The sequence below is a fragment of the Engraulis encrasicolus genome, unplaced genomic scaffold (assembly GCF_034702125.1).
Source record: "Engraulis encrasicolus isolate BLACKSEA-1 unplaced genomic scaffold, IST_EnEncr_1.0 scaffold_51_np1212, whole genome shotgun sequence".
NCBI classification, from domain to species: Eukaryota; Metazoa; Chordata; class Actinopteri; order Clupeiformes; family Engraulidae; genus Engraulis; species Engraulis encrasicolus.
Window position 1 is genome coordinate 552,746 of NW_026945830.1, and position 17,500 is coordinate 570,245.

The following is a 17,500-nucleotide window of genomic DNA, read 5'->3' on the forward strand; positions in this document are numbered from 1 at the left end:
AGAGAGAGAGAGAGAGAGAGAGAGAGAGAGAGAGGGGGCGGGGGGGGGGGGGGGGGGGGGGTGGGGGGGGGGGGGGAGGGAGAGAAAGAGAAAGAGAAAGAGAGAGTGATTTGGAAATGTAGCCAAAAGACATGAAGCCAAGCCTGTAAAAACTGGAGAGCAGAGTCTGTAAGCTGTAAGTGTGTGACGTCTCGTCTGGTCACCGTGACAACCCTTAATTAAGACAAATGTCCTCGTCTCTGCTCCAGCAATCAACACTAATTACAGCCAACACCGTTAACCCTTTCTCTACCACACCACGCCACACAAACGCAAAGTCACTATTGGAATTATGATAATAAAATGAAAGAAATGTGCACATTTCATAATGATACTATTATTTTTATATGTGGTCGTGGACACTCTCAACCATGCTACACCAAACACAAAATCACGATTATAATCATGATAATACATTTTAAAATAAAAGGTTTTTTTGTTCTTTTACGATTTTATTGATAATGGGACAGTGTGAGAGGTGGGCAGGAAGGGAATTGGGAGAGAGACAGAGAGGGGTTGGTAAAGGACCTAGACCAGGAATCGAACCCAGGTCGGCCGCATGGCAACCTTACCGGTTGGCCATGGCAGGGCCTAATGTGCAGGTTTCATAATGATACTATTATCCTTATAGTACATGGTCAGGGAGACATACTGTACTGTATCCTCTTGGCCATGCTACACCAAACACAGAAGAACTATGCCGTGTACAGACCAAGAGCGAACGGAGCGAATGAAGCGATGGAAGTCATTATTTCTCTATGGAGGGCACGCGACCTGCGCTACCAAAGCGAATTCGCCAGGAGCGAAGCTTCTTGCGCGACATCTTCTGGTCATCTTCTGCTACCCACGCTACCAGGCAGCATAGTTCGCTCTTGGTCTGGACACGGCATTACACTAACAATACTCCACACATAATACTCAACTTATACAACACCAGAAGTCTTTCTCAACTACGCTACACCAAACATTTATACAACATTGATATGCACATTTCATATTGATAATGTTACACATAAAGGAGGTTGTTCGATCTTTGCCATCCACGCTACACCAAACACACTATTACAACATTCTGTAATGGTAATATTGTACGTATGGAAATATGGCTGTGGAAAAAGACTGACTCTGTTCTGACAATGCTAGTCCCAAATAATATAATAGATAATGAAAACATTGGCATTAAGTGTTCAAAATCAAAATGCTAACATACCATCTAAACAACCACAGCTGATCTGAACACAACAACAATGGGATGTTTGCTTTTAGCTTCAGAGATTATGAGACGTATTCTCAGAAAAGACGTCAGTATGAAAAAACAGGAGTAACAAGAAGTTGTCATAACATTTCCAGATTTCATCAGCACAATCACTGCAGTTATTTACCGTAGCATAGAGATAAGGGCTAGCCTATCACTTCTGAGAAAGATGACAGAGGCAGAACGGCAGAACTTTCACACATACAGACACGCAGGTATTTGTACGTACACACACGCATGCACAGACACGTACACACACGCACGTACGCAAGCACAAACAAATACACGACACACACACTGCACATTAGAGACGCGCAGGTGCACACATACATACTGTACACACACACACACACACACACACACACACACACACACACACACACACACACACACACACACACACACACACACACACACACACACACACACACACACACACACACACACACACACACACACACACACGCACACAAATACACAACCCACACACTCCACTTTGCACTACACACCTCGAGCTGCACTCGCTGCTCCAGGTTCTTGTAGGTCTTCTGCACCAGCTCTTTGGTGCCCAGCACGCCGTACCACATCATGTTCTTAGTGCGACTGCTGCAGGGGGGTCAAGAGTTCAAAGGTCAAAGGTTAAGAGGTATCAACACAACATATAAACATAACAGTCACACTTTACCCCCCCTGTATGACACCTCTATGCTATTGCAATGGAAAACCTGCCAGGACTGTCAGCAATATAATATGCTACCAAGTTTGCTGCCTCACTGTACACTCATGTTACAGTCTAGTCTAGTACACTCAACAGGGCCAGAGTTATGGGCAGGGCAAGCAGGGCATTTGCCCCTGGGCCCAGGGCGCTTCTGCATTGGTGGTGGGGGCCTGTGTGCAATTGTTCTGCTACAGGCACTCCTCCATATTGTAATGATTCCATCTATTTGCTAATGCATGTGCTGTATTTTAAAAGCTCTTTTCCAAAAGTGCTGTAAAAATACAAGTCAGACGAAATTCCGAATTGAATGAATTGAAAATCACAGTAATGCCATAATATGAACACTAGGTGGTGGTGTTCTATGTACTCTCAATGGGTGGTGTAGATTAAATTCAAAGAAATTCAAGGTAATGACACCACCTAGTGTTCGTATTATGGCATTACTTTGAATTTCAATTCATTCAATTCGGAATTTCGTACAAGCCTGATACAAGTACATTTTTTTAATAAATATATATTTTTTTAATCTAAACAGCGTCAGGAAAATGGGAACTGGGTTTATGTTATCTGATATTTCCATAGGAAATTCAAACATTAAAACACTGATTTCAACGATATAAACAGAGAAAGACGATAACAAGTCTGATTTTTTTTGAAAATGGATACCTAGTGCTTTGAAAAAGAGCTCCTCATTTGTATTTGTTTTGGCATTTGTCCAAACCTTTGACTGACGGCCTACTTACACGTATAGTGGCTGGGTACTGCAATGGAAAATATGTCAGCACTCCCATCCAAATAATATGTCAGACTGCTGCTAAGTTTCCTACTGTACCTCTCTCATGTTATAGTTGACTGGGGACTCATTCATATTGTAAAGCCATGTGATACTGTCATTCCACCTGTTGGCTAATGTGTGCATTGTTGTATTTGTATTTGACATCATTGGCCAGAGCTCTGATTTCACTGACAGCATACAAACTTATAGTGTCGCGCTGGTGCAATGGAAATACTTTGAGGACCTCTCACAGGTTCACCTGCATTAACACTATGGCCCACACTTTCGGAGTCACTGATCTAGCCAATCAACTCACAGTATACTGGGAGTGTTTGTGAGTGATGTGTTCTTTTTTAACGGTAGCTCATGTATTTTGCCCTACAAAGACAAAGTGCAGTATCTTTGTCAAAATTGAGTTTAGACTTTAAATAGTCTTTATTACATCTCCTTTATCTTGTGGCAAAGGCTTAGGGTCCAATTGTGCACCATTTTAGAAACATTGCCATGTCAAATAAACAGTAACTGTAATATCCAACCTAATACAAAAGGCTTAGAAGGCCTTTTTCTCAGTTTCACTGTTGACGTAGTACAGTAACTGCACTTTGTAGGGCAGTATTGTAGACATGCTTGTAGCATATGTGTTGCAGGCTGGTCATCTCGGGTACTGTACCTGCACTTCTTGGGGTGCTCGTCTCTCTTGTTGTTGAACTCCAGCGAGATCTTGGCATCCAGTCCGATGCCAAAGTAGTTGTTCATCACACACTTCTCAGTGCAGAGTCTGGGGAACCCACAGAACATTACAACATTAGAACATTAGAACCTTACCAATAATGAAAAGCCTACAGAGCAAAAACATGCAGTGTTAATTCATCACTTAGAGAGTGAATTTTAACATACTCTAGAGTGTATTTGCTTCCAGAGTAGTGGTCCAAGTCTAATAGAGCACTTTGGAAACATATACACTCTAGAAGATAAAAATTCACTCTCTAAGTGATAAAATACTTCATGCTGTTTCATCCCAAAAAGACAGTATTGTTTTGATATAGTATTGTAGTAATATTGTATTGATAATACTATAAACAATTATACAGACTATAATAATTATAATGCAATGTATGTTATACATCTTTATCTTTATCTTTATCATATCAATAATATCAGTTCCTATTCAAATCAAGTGGCACATAGAAGCAGGGGGACGGACACACATACAGCATTACATCATGTGTGTACCATGATGTGAAACTGCCTTGTATTACCAGTTGGGCAGGGCTTACGTATTTCCTATAGGTATTTATGTATGCGTGCATGTATGTGAACTAGCTGCATTTTTTCAAGTGGCTGTGGTATCATATACATAGCAGTCACACACACACACACACACACACACACACACACACACACACACACACACACACACACACACACACACACACACACACACACACACACACACACACACACACACACACACACACACACACACACACACACACACACACACACACACACACACACACACACACACACACACACACACACACACTAAATAAGTAAGACTTGAACTTTACACAGAGTCCTCTGAGAATGACACGGCGCTGAAGCTCTCGGACTTCTCCAGGGTGATGGGAGAGGTGAGGGGGGGACTCATGGAACCCTGACCTGTAGAGGGGAAAGGTCAAAGGTTATTTGATAAATCAGTGGTAGTGGAGTGGTAGAGGAGACACACAAATAAATCACTGGGAGCATTAAAAGTGTTGCGGACTTCTATCATTTATTTCAGTTACTCTATTTTGTCCAGTCAACTCTCTAAGTGCTGAAATAACACGTCAACAATATCTCATTCAGAAAGAACATGATCCTTAAACAGTTACTGCAAGTGCCACAAACCAGGGACACCACAGAACTGGTGCCGGGAAGTGGAATTCAGAAGCGGAATGTTGTCTTTCTGTTGTTCCGCGTTCCGAGTTCCGCAGCAGGAATGCGGTTCTACTCCATGGCTACTCACGCATGTCGGCGTCCTTGAGCTCGTCACTGCCCTGCCGCTTGATGGAGGAGGTGGAGGACATGCGCTGCACCTGAGTGTGACGATTCTGCTCATCCACCACTGCAACAGAGAGGGGGAGAGAGAAGAAGAAGAAAGAGGAGAGGAGAATATTAAAACACAGAGAGAGAGAGAGAGAGAGAGAGAGAGAGAGAGAGAGAGAGAGAGAGAGAGGAGAGAGAGAGAGAGAGAGAGAGAGAGAGAGAGAGAGAGAGAGAGAGAGAGAGAGAGGGAATATGAAAAGAGAAGAGAGAAGGAAGGACACAATTATGCTGCTGTCAGGGTAAGGCAGTCACCTAGGGCACCAAAAGTCTTGGGGCCCCATAAAGCCCAAAGGTCCCACACAGAATAAGAATGTTGAGCAAAATAAAACATTGACAGTGTTGCCATGGTCACTCAGTATATGTAGGGACTAGATCTGTGCCCAATCAGATGTAGATATCGATGCTAATGTCTAAATGAAGAGGTCTTATCCATTTTATAGAATGTTGGGAAATTGACTTTTTTCTATTGGGCTTTCCATTGAATTGCATTGCAAAATGCATTTTATAGAGGATTAAAAAGTATGTTCTGAAAACATTTGAATGGCAAGAATTCATATATAGATTATAGGACTTCTTAACTGTCAAATCCAATATTAAAATTCAAAAAGTAAAAAATGGTGGATATAGCGTTTTGGAAAAGAGCTCTTCAAATGTACAAAAGGGAAGGGGGTGCTCGCCAAGGGCACCAAAAGGACTAGAACCGGCCCTGGCTTCTGTAATTGAACTGTTCCCGTTCATTTTCCGTTTTCATTTTGTTTAGCTTTCTCCATGATCCAATTGTATTTTTATTATCTTTGCTAAGTGTCCTTGAGTGCATTTGAAAGGTGCTTATGGATAAAACAAACTTATTTATTATTATGTGAAAAGAGAGAAGAAGAGAGCCAAGGAAGGAGAGGAAGGACTGAAAGGTTGAGAGAGAGAGAGAGAGAGAGAGAGAGAGAGAGAGAGAGAGAGAGAGAGAGAGAGAGAGAGAGAGAGAGAGAGGGAGAGAGAGAGAGAAGCCAAGACAAAGAAACGAGGGACAGAGAAGAAAGGAGACAAGGGTAGAGGGCTGAAGGACACTTGTAATTTTCCAATTTTGTTTTCAAGCACGTTGTTCAGCTTCCGCTGGTTGAGATATTCTATATAAATTTAAATTGAACTTGAACTGTTGCATACTTTGTTTATTTATCATGACAACATCTGCAGTGAATGATTAAACAGCTAGACATGTTGCTATGCAACACTTTGTATACATTCCACTTCCTCTGTGAGCTATTTTTACCAAAGAGGCCATGACATAGCAACAAAATATTTAGAATTAGATTTAGAATAGAAGATAGGAGACGAGGAAGAGGGAAGGACAGGGGTTAGAGACAAACTAAGAGAGAGAGAGAGAGAGAGAGAGAGAGAGAGAGACAGAGACAGAGACAGAGACAGAAAGACAGAGAGAGACACAGAGAGAGAGAGTACATGACGTAGCAACAAAAAAATGCCAGGCATTTGTCATTACTGTTAACGAAGGACCTTATTACAAGAATGACTGCCTTCCAGAACGGTGTGTGTCACATGTGTCTTTGCTTGATCTGAAATTTGTCAGCAGCAAATCTGGAAAAAAACGCATGTCCCTATCTCACACTCACAATCAGCTAAGCTAGTGGAGAAACCTAAACAGTAATTCCATCTTCACGCTACCGTGCGCTCAGCATCAGTTAAGCTGTTGGAAAACATTTTTCTGTCTACGCTGACTGTGTGTAATTTTTCTCTTTGGTTGCACTACAGGTTTTTAAGAGTATAATTGCCACTCACAGTCACCTTATACTCTCATCTTCATGCTACTGTGGGCTCAGCATCAGTTAAGTTGTGGGAAAAAACATTCTGCGTCTACGTTGGCTGAGTGTAATTTTTGTCTTTGGTTGCAGTACAGGTTGGAGGAGCATAATTGTCACTCACAGCAGAGAATCACAGAGAAACACTCAACTCCTCCAGGCTTATGTGGTTGTGGACTATAGATTGGCTAAAGCCGGGCTTATACTGTGCAACTATTTGCCTGATTTTCCCACGATTTTTCACTCGCACGACTTTTTGGGAGTCGGGCCGATTTGTTGCTCAATCGCAGGTGTAGTGTACATGGAGTAACGACAAGCGATTTCACCTCACGATCGTGCAATCGTAGGGTTGCAAGAAAACCAAAACTGTTTGAAACCTGGTCGTGCCTCGTGAATTAATTGCACAGTTAAAGCAGTGCTACGATCCGATTTGACACCACACAAGTAGATCGACAAACGTAATTTGAATTCCTTCCAGAGGGAGAAATGCTGAGCGATCTCCAATGATGACCCAGTAAACTCCAATATGCTGGTTCTCTTAAAGTCAATAGACACATGTCTCTTCTTCAGAAAACTTGGTGGCGGCTGGGAGGTATAAAGTTCATAAAGTTAAAAACCCTTTATAAACTGGGGCATAGTCTAAAAAAGACGATAGGTTTCAACCACACCGAGTCTTCATCAGGGCATGACATGAAAAAGTTCACACTGGGTGACCTATTTGTCAGTTACGCTGGGTCACATGACAGTAAACAGGCTTCATTCACGATTGTTAATGAACAGGTTTGTATGTCAAGTGTTAGTGAAGAAATTTACAATAAAACTGACTTTGACATTGAATTTTACTTTTTTGTACTGTAGTTGCTGTGTTTTGTGTTGGGCAGCTGTTAGAGCGTCTTAAAGGCCTAATAAATTGCTCCCATGTTTCTTTTGTAAATGTGTTTAAAAGTGTTTAGAGTACACCTTTCTCAGCCTCTCACCTTTCTCAGCCTTCACTCTGAACAGCATATTATACTCTGTATACTTGTAAGATGTATGCTTGCAGCCATCGCTTCAGTAAAAAATAACCTGACTAAGGTGTGTATTTGCATTGTCTGGCATGATTAGCCTGATAAAAAGGTATAAATGCAGCCATAGCTTCACTGTGAATTGCATTGTGTGGCATGAATACTGTAGCCTGACATACAGCCATAGCTTCACTAAGAAATTCCAATGTGTTTAAAGGTGTGTAGTGTCCAGTTCACGCACCTTTCTCGGCCTGCTGTATGATCTGCCTGAGTGCCTTCTTCAGGCTGTTGGCCCTCAGCATCAGCTGCTCGCGGCTCCTGAAGGCCCTCGGCATCCCGGGCCCCTCCTCCCCAGGCGACTCGCCCGATGACGACTGGTCTCCACCCCCGTTATCCCCGCCGATGCCGCCGCCGCCGCCGCCGCCGCCACCATCCGTGTCGTTGCTGTCTTTTTCGTTCTCGCCGTCCTCGGAGTGCGGCGATACGGAACCCGTGGGCACCAGCTGGGCGTCGGCCTCCTCGCTGAGGGCCTTGACCAGGGAGTCCAGCTTCTCATTCAACATCGCACACTGGAGGAGGAGATGGGAGGACACAGAGAGGAGAGAGAGAGGAGGATGGAGGATGGAGGTAGAGAGAAGGGTGGAGGAGGAGATGGGAGGATACAGAGAGGAGGATGGAGCAAGAGAGAGGAGGATGGAGGAATAGAGAAGCATGGAGTAAGAGAGAAGGGTGCGGGAAAGGAGAGAAGGATGGAGGAAGAGAGAGAAGGATGGAGGAAGAGAGAAGAGGATAGAGGGAGCAGGCAGGAAGGATAGAAGGAGGAGGAGAGGAGAATGGAGGGAGGAGGAGAGGAGGATGAGAAAGAGAGAGAGGAGGATGGAAGAAGAGAGAAAGGGATGGAGGAAGAGAGAGAAGGAAAGAGAGCAAGAGATGGAGGGAGAGAGAGAAAGATGGAGAGAGACAAGGATGGAGGAAGAGAGAAGGATGGAGGAATAGAGAGAAGGAGAGAGGGAGGAGGAGAGGAAGATGGCGCAAGAGATAGAAGGAAAGAGGAAGGAGAAGGAAAAGGGCAGAGGAAGGAGAGAGATGGGAAGACAGAAGAGAGAAGAACAGAGAGATAAATATTGTCATATGTAACATTTTGACAATAAACAACATTATATATATATATATATATATATATATATATATATATATATATATATATATATATATATATATATATATATATATATACTGTAGAAAAAAAGAAATATCATGAAATGTAAAATCTAGACATATACATTATTATTCATAACCATGCCCTTAAATGAATCAGCACATTGTTTTGTTCTCAGCCCATTATGTCTGTGCTGATTATTAATAAAACTGAAGATTTCTGCTTTGAGGCAACTTATTTAACATGAGCAGTGTGTCCTGTCTAATCTTCATGATCAATTTGTCAACACAACTGAAGAATGGGATCTCTCATTCTGCCTCTATCTGTCTTTTTCTCTCACTGCAGCTCTCTTTCTCTGTCACTCTTTCTGTCTGTCTGTCTCTGTGTCTCTTTCTTCACCTCTCTTTCTCTTTCTCCCTCTCTCTCTCCCTCTCTCTCTCTCTCTCTCTCTCTCTCTGATAGATGGACTCCAGCTGTTGGTGCTTGAAGCCTCCTATCTTTCTCTCTCTCTCTCTCTCTCTCTGTGTGTGTCTCTCTCTGTCTCTCTCTCTGTCTCTCTCTCTGTCTCTCTCTCTCTTCAATTCAATTCAATTCAATTCATAGAAGCTTTATTAGCATGACAAAAATATTTCGTATTGCCAAAGCATTGGTTGAAGATACATTGGTAATGACATTGTAATAAAATAATTATTGAAACAAACAAACAACAAATTAATGCTTGCAATTGTATTGCTTGCAATTATATTGATAATATCAGCAAGAAAAGAATCTCTATCTCTCTCTCTCCCTCCCTCCCTCTCTCTCTCTCTCTCTCTCTCTCTCTCTCTTGCTCTCTCTCTCTTTCTGATGGATGGACTCCTGCAGTTGGTGCTTGAAGCACCTCCCCCCCCCTCTCTCTCTCTCTCTCTCTCTCTCTCTCTCTCTCTCTCTCTCTCTCTCTCTCTCTGATGGATGGGCTCCAGCTGTTGGTGCTTGAAGCCTCCTCTCTCTCTCTCTCTCTCTCTCTCTCTCTCTCTCTCTCTCTCTCTCTCTCTCTCTCTCTCTCTCTCTCTCTCTGTCTGATGGATGTACTCCCTGCTGTTGGTGGTGGATGCCTCCTCTGGCGAAGGCAGTCTTTGGGTACAGCAGGCAAATTATCAGGTGACAAACAGCGGCAAGCTAATTCAGAATTAATTTAAGACTAAAGTGCTTCCTCTCGTAGGGGGTGTGGAGAGAGGGATAGAAAGACATAAAGAGAGAGAGAGAGAGAGAGAGAGAGAGAGAGAGAGAGAGAGAGAGAGAGGGGTGGGTGGAGAATGGTGGCATAAGGATCAAAAGAGAGAGAGTGAGAGCAAGAGAGAAACAAAAAGAAGAAGGAAAGAAAGAAAGAAGGAGGGAAAGAGAGAGATAGAGATATAATGTGTGTATTGAAATAGGTGTGTGAGAGAGAGAGCAAGAGAGCGTACGCGCGCAAGAGAGAGAGAGAGAGAGAGAGAGAGAGAGAGAGAGAGAGAGAGAGAGAGAGAGAGGGAGAGATGTGGGTGTATGTATGGATGAACAGAGAGAAAGTATGAAAAATGAATAGACATTAAACCCAGAGCTGCATTATTCTACATTATTCTTAACCTTCAGCCCACCAGCTTCCACAGCGATACCATGTTACACAACATTTTATATAACCACACACACACACACACACACACACACACACACACACACACACACACACACACACACACACACACACACACACACACACACACACACTGATCCCACACTATATTGATGCAGATGCAGCACGCAGGCACGCAGGCATGCAGGCACGCAGGCACGCAGGCACGCAGGCACGCAGGCACGCAGGCACGCAGGCACGCACGCCCACCTTCTTAGCCATGGCGTCCGCCTCTTCTCTATTCTCCGCAGCTCTCTCGTAAGCCTTCCCCACCTCAGCCACAAACTCATTCACCGTACCACATAGGAATCTGATGGGGGGAGGGAGAGAGAGAGAGAGAGAGAGAGAGAGAGAGAGAGAGAGAGAGAGAGAGAGAGAGAGAGAGAGAGAGAGAGAGAGAGAGAGAGAGGGAGAGAGAGAGAGAAAATCATGTTAGAAAGACAGCTATCTTGGCGTTCAGCATGTGTCAGGCACGCCCATTAACACGCACGCACGCACGCACGCACGCACGCACACACTCTCGAGACTTAGCCAGCAGATGGCTCCTTTTGGATCACTCACAACCTCCATTAAAGTAACCAAAAATGATCCCTCTTAATTAAATAATATTTGGTTAAAATTTCTTCAAAACCTTTATCAAGGGAATATTTAAATGTACATGATGCCCATTTTGGGGGAACATTGATTGTGCCCATCTAAATAGGCTATATAACATAAAGATTACATGATAGTATATACTGTATAAATTAAATTATTGTCAATTTTGTCCTTTACTCTAACTGACCATCTGGTTCTACTAGAGTCAAGTGAGTTGAAAATTGTGTTTCAGTATGCTAATGAAAAGTATGCTAATCTGATAGTTTTGTCTTAAAGTGATACTGTCCCATTTTTTGGAAATAAGCTCATATTAAGCCTCCCCTTGAGTTAAATAGTTGAGTTTTACCTTTCTCCTGTACTGTCAACTCTTCTCTGAGTATGGTAGTGCAAGTTTTACCTCCATGCTAGCAGTTAACATTGAGTCCTATGAGACCAGCTGGCGGGAGCGTACCTACTGTATGTTCCCACGCCCCATTGGTCCCACAGCCCATTGGTCCCACGGCCCACTGGTCCCACAGCCCATTGGTCCCACAACCCATTGGTCCCACAGCCCATTGGTCCCACGTCACTAAGACTTTTTTTTCATTTTTTAGGCCCATTGGTCCCACAGCCCATTGGTCCCACAGCCCATTGGTCCCACATTGCTTTTTTATTTGAATTTTGGGCTGTGGGACCAATGGGCCTAAAAATAATATTAAAAAATCTTAGTGATGTGGAACCAATGTGCTGTGGGACCAATGGGCTGTGGGACCATTGGGCCTAATTTTGAAAAAACGCAAAAGTCTTAGCAATGTGGGACCAATGGGCTGTGGGACCAATGGGCCGTGGGAACATAGGGCTGACCCCCAGCTGGCGACAAGCTGGTCTCATAGGACTCAATGTTAACTGCTAGCTTGGAGGTAAACTTTGCACTGCCATACTTGGAGAATGGTTGAAAGTACAGGGGAAAGGTAAAACCCAATCATTTAACTCAAGGGGAGGCTTAATATGAGCTTATTTCTAAAAATGGGACAGTATCACTTTAAGAGAGGTGAGTTGGTATGGCATCCAATATGAACACCTGGATGCTGTTTACTGGTAGAAAGTGGAAATTCACTGAATATGCTGACTTTCATATGACTTCTACACAGCGTTACTACGCTATAGTATGCTATGCTATGCAATTTATAGTATGCTATGCTATATGCTATATGCTAATTATGCCTTGCAATTTAGACTATATTGTACTGTGATATACTATTCCATACTATGTCATGCTATGCTACACTACTAAATTATACCATAGTAATGCTCTACTCATAATACAATACTACTACATTACACCATGCGGTTTTATGCTATTATTTCTATATATTGTGGCCCTATTGTGATTTGTATGTGTTCTTACTCTGCTAACCCAGGTAAGCAGCGTGGTAACCCAGTGCTCTACCACATGGCCACGGCAGGGCCTTTTACAGTTCTTACTTGGCAGAGGAAATTACATCACTGTGCTTGTCTGAGTCCAGGATCTTGGTGAGGTGGGACACCACAGAGTCCGCATACTGAGTCATCTGCACCTGAAACACAGTTAACCATGACTAAGTTAAGCACCTGAAACACAGTTAACCATGACTAAGTTAAGCACCTGAAACACAGTTAACCATGACTAAGTTAAGCACCTGAAACACAGTTAACCATGACTAAGTTAAGCACCTGAACGACAGTTAACCATGACTAAGTTAAGCACCTGAAAGACAGTTAACCATGACTAAGTTAAGCACCTGAACGACAGTTAACCATGACTAAGTTAAGCACCTGAAACACAGTTAACCATGACTAAGTTAAGCACCTGAAACACAGTTAACCATGACTAAGTTAAGCACCTGAAACACAGTTAACCATGACTAAGTTAAGCACCTGAAACACAGTTAACCATGACTAAGTTAACTTAAGCACCTGAAAGACATTGAACCATGACTAAGTTAAGCACCTGAAAGACAGTTAACCATAACTAAGTTAAGCACCTGAAAGACAGTTAACCATGACTAAGTTAAGCGCCTGAAACACAGTCAATCATGACTAAGTTAAGCACCTGAAACACAGTTAACCATGACTAAGTTAAGCACCTGAAACACAGTTAACCATGACTAAGTTAAGCACCTGAAACACAGTTAACCATGACTAAGTTAAGCACCTGAAACACAGTTAACCACGACTGTTCCTTTAATGATGGCTAAGTGAAGTAAGTAAGTCAATTAAGAACAAAAACATCACAATGAGTCTGCTCGAGTCATTTATTGTTTAAAACGGGTATGTATTTTTTTTGAAAATGATCATTACAAGACTGCCTGAGGTATGCTGCACATATTGATACTACTCAAGGCAAGGACAATTTTACTTGTAAAGCACATTTCATTCACGAATGCAATTCAATGTGCTTCACAATATAAAAAATAAAAAATAAAAAGAAGATGCTGTGTACATGAATACCAAGAAGCACGGCAACTGAAATTAAAAAAAAAAAAGAAGGCATAAAATGGCAAGAAAGGGAGTACAAAACAAAAGCAAGAAATAAGTATACAGCATTAGATAATAAGAAGGAGAGACAGATAAAAATGTCAAAAACAAAAGTCAATAATCTGGATTTCGAAGAGAAAGCATCTGAGAGAAGCTTGTCTTGACTCTGATTTGAAATCTATGAATAGTATGGGCACGTTTTACATCGTCTGAATACTCAGTTTAATTGAGTTGACTCAATCAACTTCAATTAAGACAATGAAGTCAAAAGCATAACAGTATGTCTGAGCGTCTGACACAATTTATTTTGAGTGCTCCTGAATCAAGCTGAAGTGTGTGACCTCCTCCCCATCAGATCTCAATGTTGGTTTTGATATCTATTTTAACCTCGGCCGTAAGGGGGTTTTCAGCTGAGAATCAGGCTGATAGTCATGTAGTTTGACTGTACCGTAGACTACAGGATAACACTTTATAATAGTGTCTGCTTATAAAACATTAATAACACTTAGTAAATAATGAGCAAATGATGAACAAAAGATGCTTGTAAATGACTGGGAAATGTTGTGTTAATATTCTATATTTATCAAGCAGTCACAAACTGTTTGTAAATAAATAAAAAATACTCTGTTAAAAGGTTAATGTTAATGTTTTGTTCATCATTCATTAGGTAATATTTACTAATTCTTTATAAGCAGACCTTATTATAAAGTGCTACTACTATTGTATATAGGGGCCCTAATATATAGCCTGATTATCATCAATGTTCAAATCTTCTCGAGACTTGGTCTGACCAAGAGCATAACAATTAACATTTCCCAAATGGCAATTTCCAAACAGCCTCCCTTGGTTTGCTAATGATTGTTTGCTTCCCAACAAAGTGGGCGGAGTTCCCGATTTTGCGGGAACTCAGACCGTACTTGCATTGCTCTTGAGCTGACTGGTAGCAACGCTGAAAGTGTTGCGTCACTAGGAGGGCACAGTCTGGCTACCTAATTTAATCCCTTTAACATTTATTCCCCAATAATGTCTGGCAGTGATGGGGGAGACACCACAGAGCTACACTTAGCTGAGTCATAGACACCGGGAGGAGGTAGAAGCAGAAGAGAAGAAGAGAAGAAGAGGAGAAGAGGCAGAAGAGAAGAGGAGGAGAAGAGGAGGTAGAGGAAGAGGAGAAGAGGAGGAAGAGGAGGGAGAGGCAGAAGAGAAGAAGAGAAGAAGAGGAGGTAGAGGCAGAAGAGAAGAAGAGGAGGTGGAGGCAGAAGAGAAGAAGAGGAAGAGGCAGAAGAGAAGAAGAGAAGAACAGGAGGTAGAAGAAGAAGAGAAGAAGAGGAGAAGAGGCAGAAGAGAAGAAGAGAAGAAGAGACAGAAGAGAAGAAGAGGAGGGAGAGGCAGAAGAGAAGAAGAGGAGGTAGAGGCAGAAGAGAAGAAGAGGTAGAGAAGAAGAGGAGGTAGAGGCAGAAGAGAAGAAGAGGAGGAAGAGTAGAAGAGAAGAAGAGGAGGTAGAGGAGGTAGAGGAAGAAGAGAAGAAGAGAAGAAGAGGAGAAGAGGAGGTAGAGGCAGAAGAGAAGAAGAGGGAGATCAGATAAAAAGAGTGTGTCTGAGTTCTGTACCGCATTATGTAACTCATAACGCACTGACATTTGGAGAGTTCCCGAAACAAATTAATCATCAGACCTCTCGGAAAGAACCTTGGGGATATCAGCAGGGGTGTAGTGGACGTGGTACGCGGGGGTACCCACTTCTCCTGAGAGATAAATATATATATATATATATTATTGGTCCATGTTTGAATACAAAAATGATAGAATGAGCACATAGCAGTATTGCCGGAAATGGACATAACAGATGAAAACAGAGAAGAAACAACAGTAGGACAGGGCAGTAAAGGGGGTGTGGTTGACATGATAAGTTGCAGAATTAACTTCCCAACTTCCCAAATCGCGTACCCCCACTTAAAAAAAAAAAACCCACTACACTACTAGATATCAGTCTTTTCATTGGACCCATCTATTGGACTTTCTATATCATCTCCCAAACATAGTAAGGGTTGTCAAGGGTGCTGATATTGCACTGCAAAAAATATGATCTTAAGCAAGCTTATATTTCTCGTTTCAAGTAAAAGCATCTAGTCAATCAAGAAGTTAAAGTCACCTAATAACTAGTACTTTTGAACTGGAACTTTCAAAACTGGAACTGGAACATTAATGAGGCAATTCATTTTTTCTTGATCTTGAACAAGATTGGTTTAAGTAAGGACAAGACATAGCCTATATAGGCCTAACATCACGGGGCTATTGCACATTAGTAATATAATATGCATGTGGAGCATCAGACAAACAGATTTATTGTCTTTACCTACTCCAAGGGGAGGCTCACAGTCAGTGAATTTGAAAACCCCTGTCCTAGCAGTTACTGATGGTGGGAGACAATAGACTCACTATACTGAGTCATCTATACCTGGAGTTCGGGTCAGTGGAGTCAAAAAAACATCATTACATCATTAGCATTACCATTAGCATAACACCATTAGCCCGTCGCGTCGAGTTACGTGACTCAAAATGTAACTGGCATTTGGAATGATGCTCCTGAAACAAGTGAATCATCAGACCTTTCAAAAAGCGCCTTGGTCTTCATTATCTAATCTTCTTAACCCTCCTCTTGTGCTGTCTTTTAGTTTTTGAAGGTGTAATCCAACCACTTGATGTTCATTTATTACATCAAGGCTTTTTTGACTATGTCAGAAATCTCTAGCTGAACAAAAAAGAAAAAGAACATTGTGTTTTCCTAAATATGAAAATGGATGATCTGGGTGCTGTGGATATTAGAAAAACAGATTATTAAGCAGTAATTACTGCCAAAACATGAATCATAACTGCTCTGCACCGCTAAGTAGAGGGAGTCACCTCACCTGATAATAATGTGAGATGTTGGGAAATCATTTTTGGCTTGTTTTTCCTGTGTTTTTGTATGTATTTGTAAGTATTTCAGGGCTTTTCAAGTGGAGGTAGATCAAGAGTTCCACACTAGACCACAGAGGATTATGACACAGTTGTGATACAGTATGGCCCTTTTATGCCCTTTCATTACATTATATTTAGCTGACATAACATTACATCACACTTAGCTGACGCTTTTACTCAAAGTGACTTACAGATATTACAAGCCATATTACAGTCCCTGGAGTGATGTGGGGTTAGGTGCCTCGGCCACGGCCACTTGAGCCATGGATGGAGGTGTGGGGAGAGGTCTGGTGGGATTCAAGTCTACAACCTCCAGAATGAAAGACCAACTCACTTATCCAAAGTGACTTACTGGTACATGGTTACAGGGTATTGGTTACAGTCCCTAGAGAGGTGTGGGCACTCCAGGCATGGAGTGTGATAGGGAGTGGAAGGGTGGGATTCAAACCAGAAACCCTCTGATATAAATCCAATCTCCTTAACCACTAGGCTACGGCTGCCCCTCCTCCAAAGCTTGTTTGTGAGCTGTAGGCTGACAGTTGCAAAACTTTATTGCTCTTTCCATGGAGGCGAGGCGTCAGCAAAGCCTGAAGCCCCAAGCACAGGTGTAGGACGAGAGTTAGGACAATGGACTGTAACCAAAGGAGTCGGTGGAGTCCAAAAAGATCAAGTGAGTCCAGTACGCCTCTGTGAGTTCGGCGCCGCATTATGCAACTGGCAGCAACATGCTGACATTTGGAGTGTTCTTGAAACAAATTAATCATCACACCTCTCAGGAAAAATGCCCTGAAACTGCAGCTGGAGCTCTCTTGGGAGAGCGAAGAACAGGCAGAAGGGGTGCGGGAGACAGGTATGTAGGAGTAGCACTTCACAAGCAAAGCCATTGCAGGTTAGAGTTTATAGAACTGCAATACCTTGGTGACCTTATTGACTTTTTGATTGTTTCCTAT

The 17,500-nt window shown here is 42.4% G+C and overlaps 1 protein-coding gene across 1 annotated transcript in view; it reads right to left on the reverse strand.

The window, feature by feature from the left end:
- The window catches only part of si:dkey-172j4.3 (diacylglycerol kinase eta), a 62,630-nt gene that overhangs the window by 22,599 nt on the left and 22,531 nt on the right, over positions 1–17,500 (reverse strand). The window contains exons 10-16 of the mRNA XM_063193670.1: positions 12,559–12,650; positions 10,708–10,807; positions 7,929–8,256; positions 4,796–4,894; positions 4,359–4,449; positions 3,458–3,565; positions 1,804–1,900 (exon numbers count right to left, since the gene is read on the reverse strand). Coding sequence (XP_063049740.1) covers positions 1,804–1,900; positions 3,458–3,565; positions 4,359–4,449; positions 4,796–4,894; positions 7,929–8,256; positions 10,708–10,807; positions 12,559–12,650 — 915 coding nt within the window. The remainder of the gene's footprint in view (positions 1–1,803; positions 1,901–3,457; positions 3,566–4,358; positions 4,450–4,795; positions 4,895–7,928; positions 8,257–10,707; positions 10,808–12,558; positions 12,651–17,500) is intronic.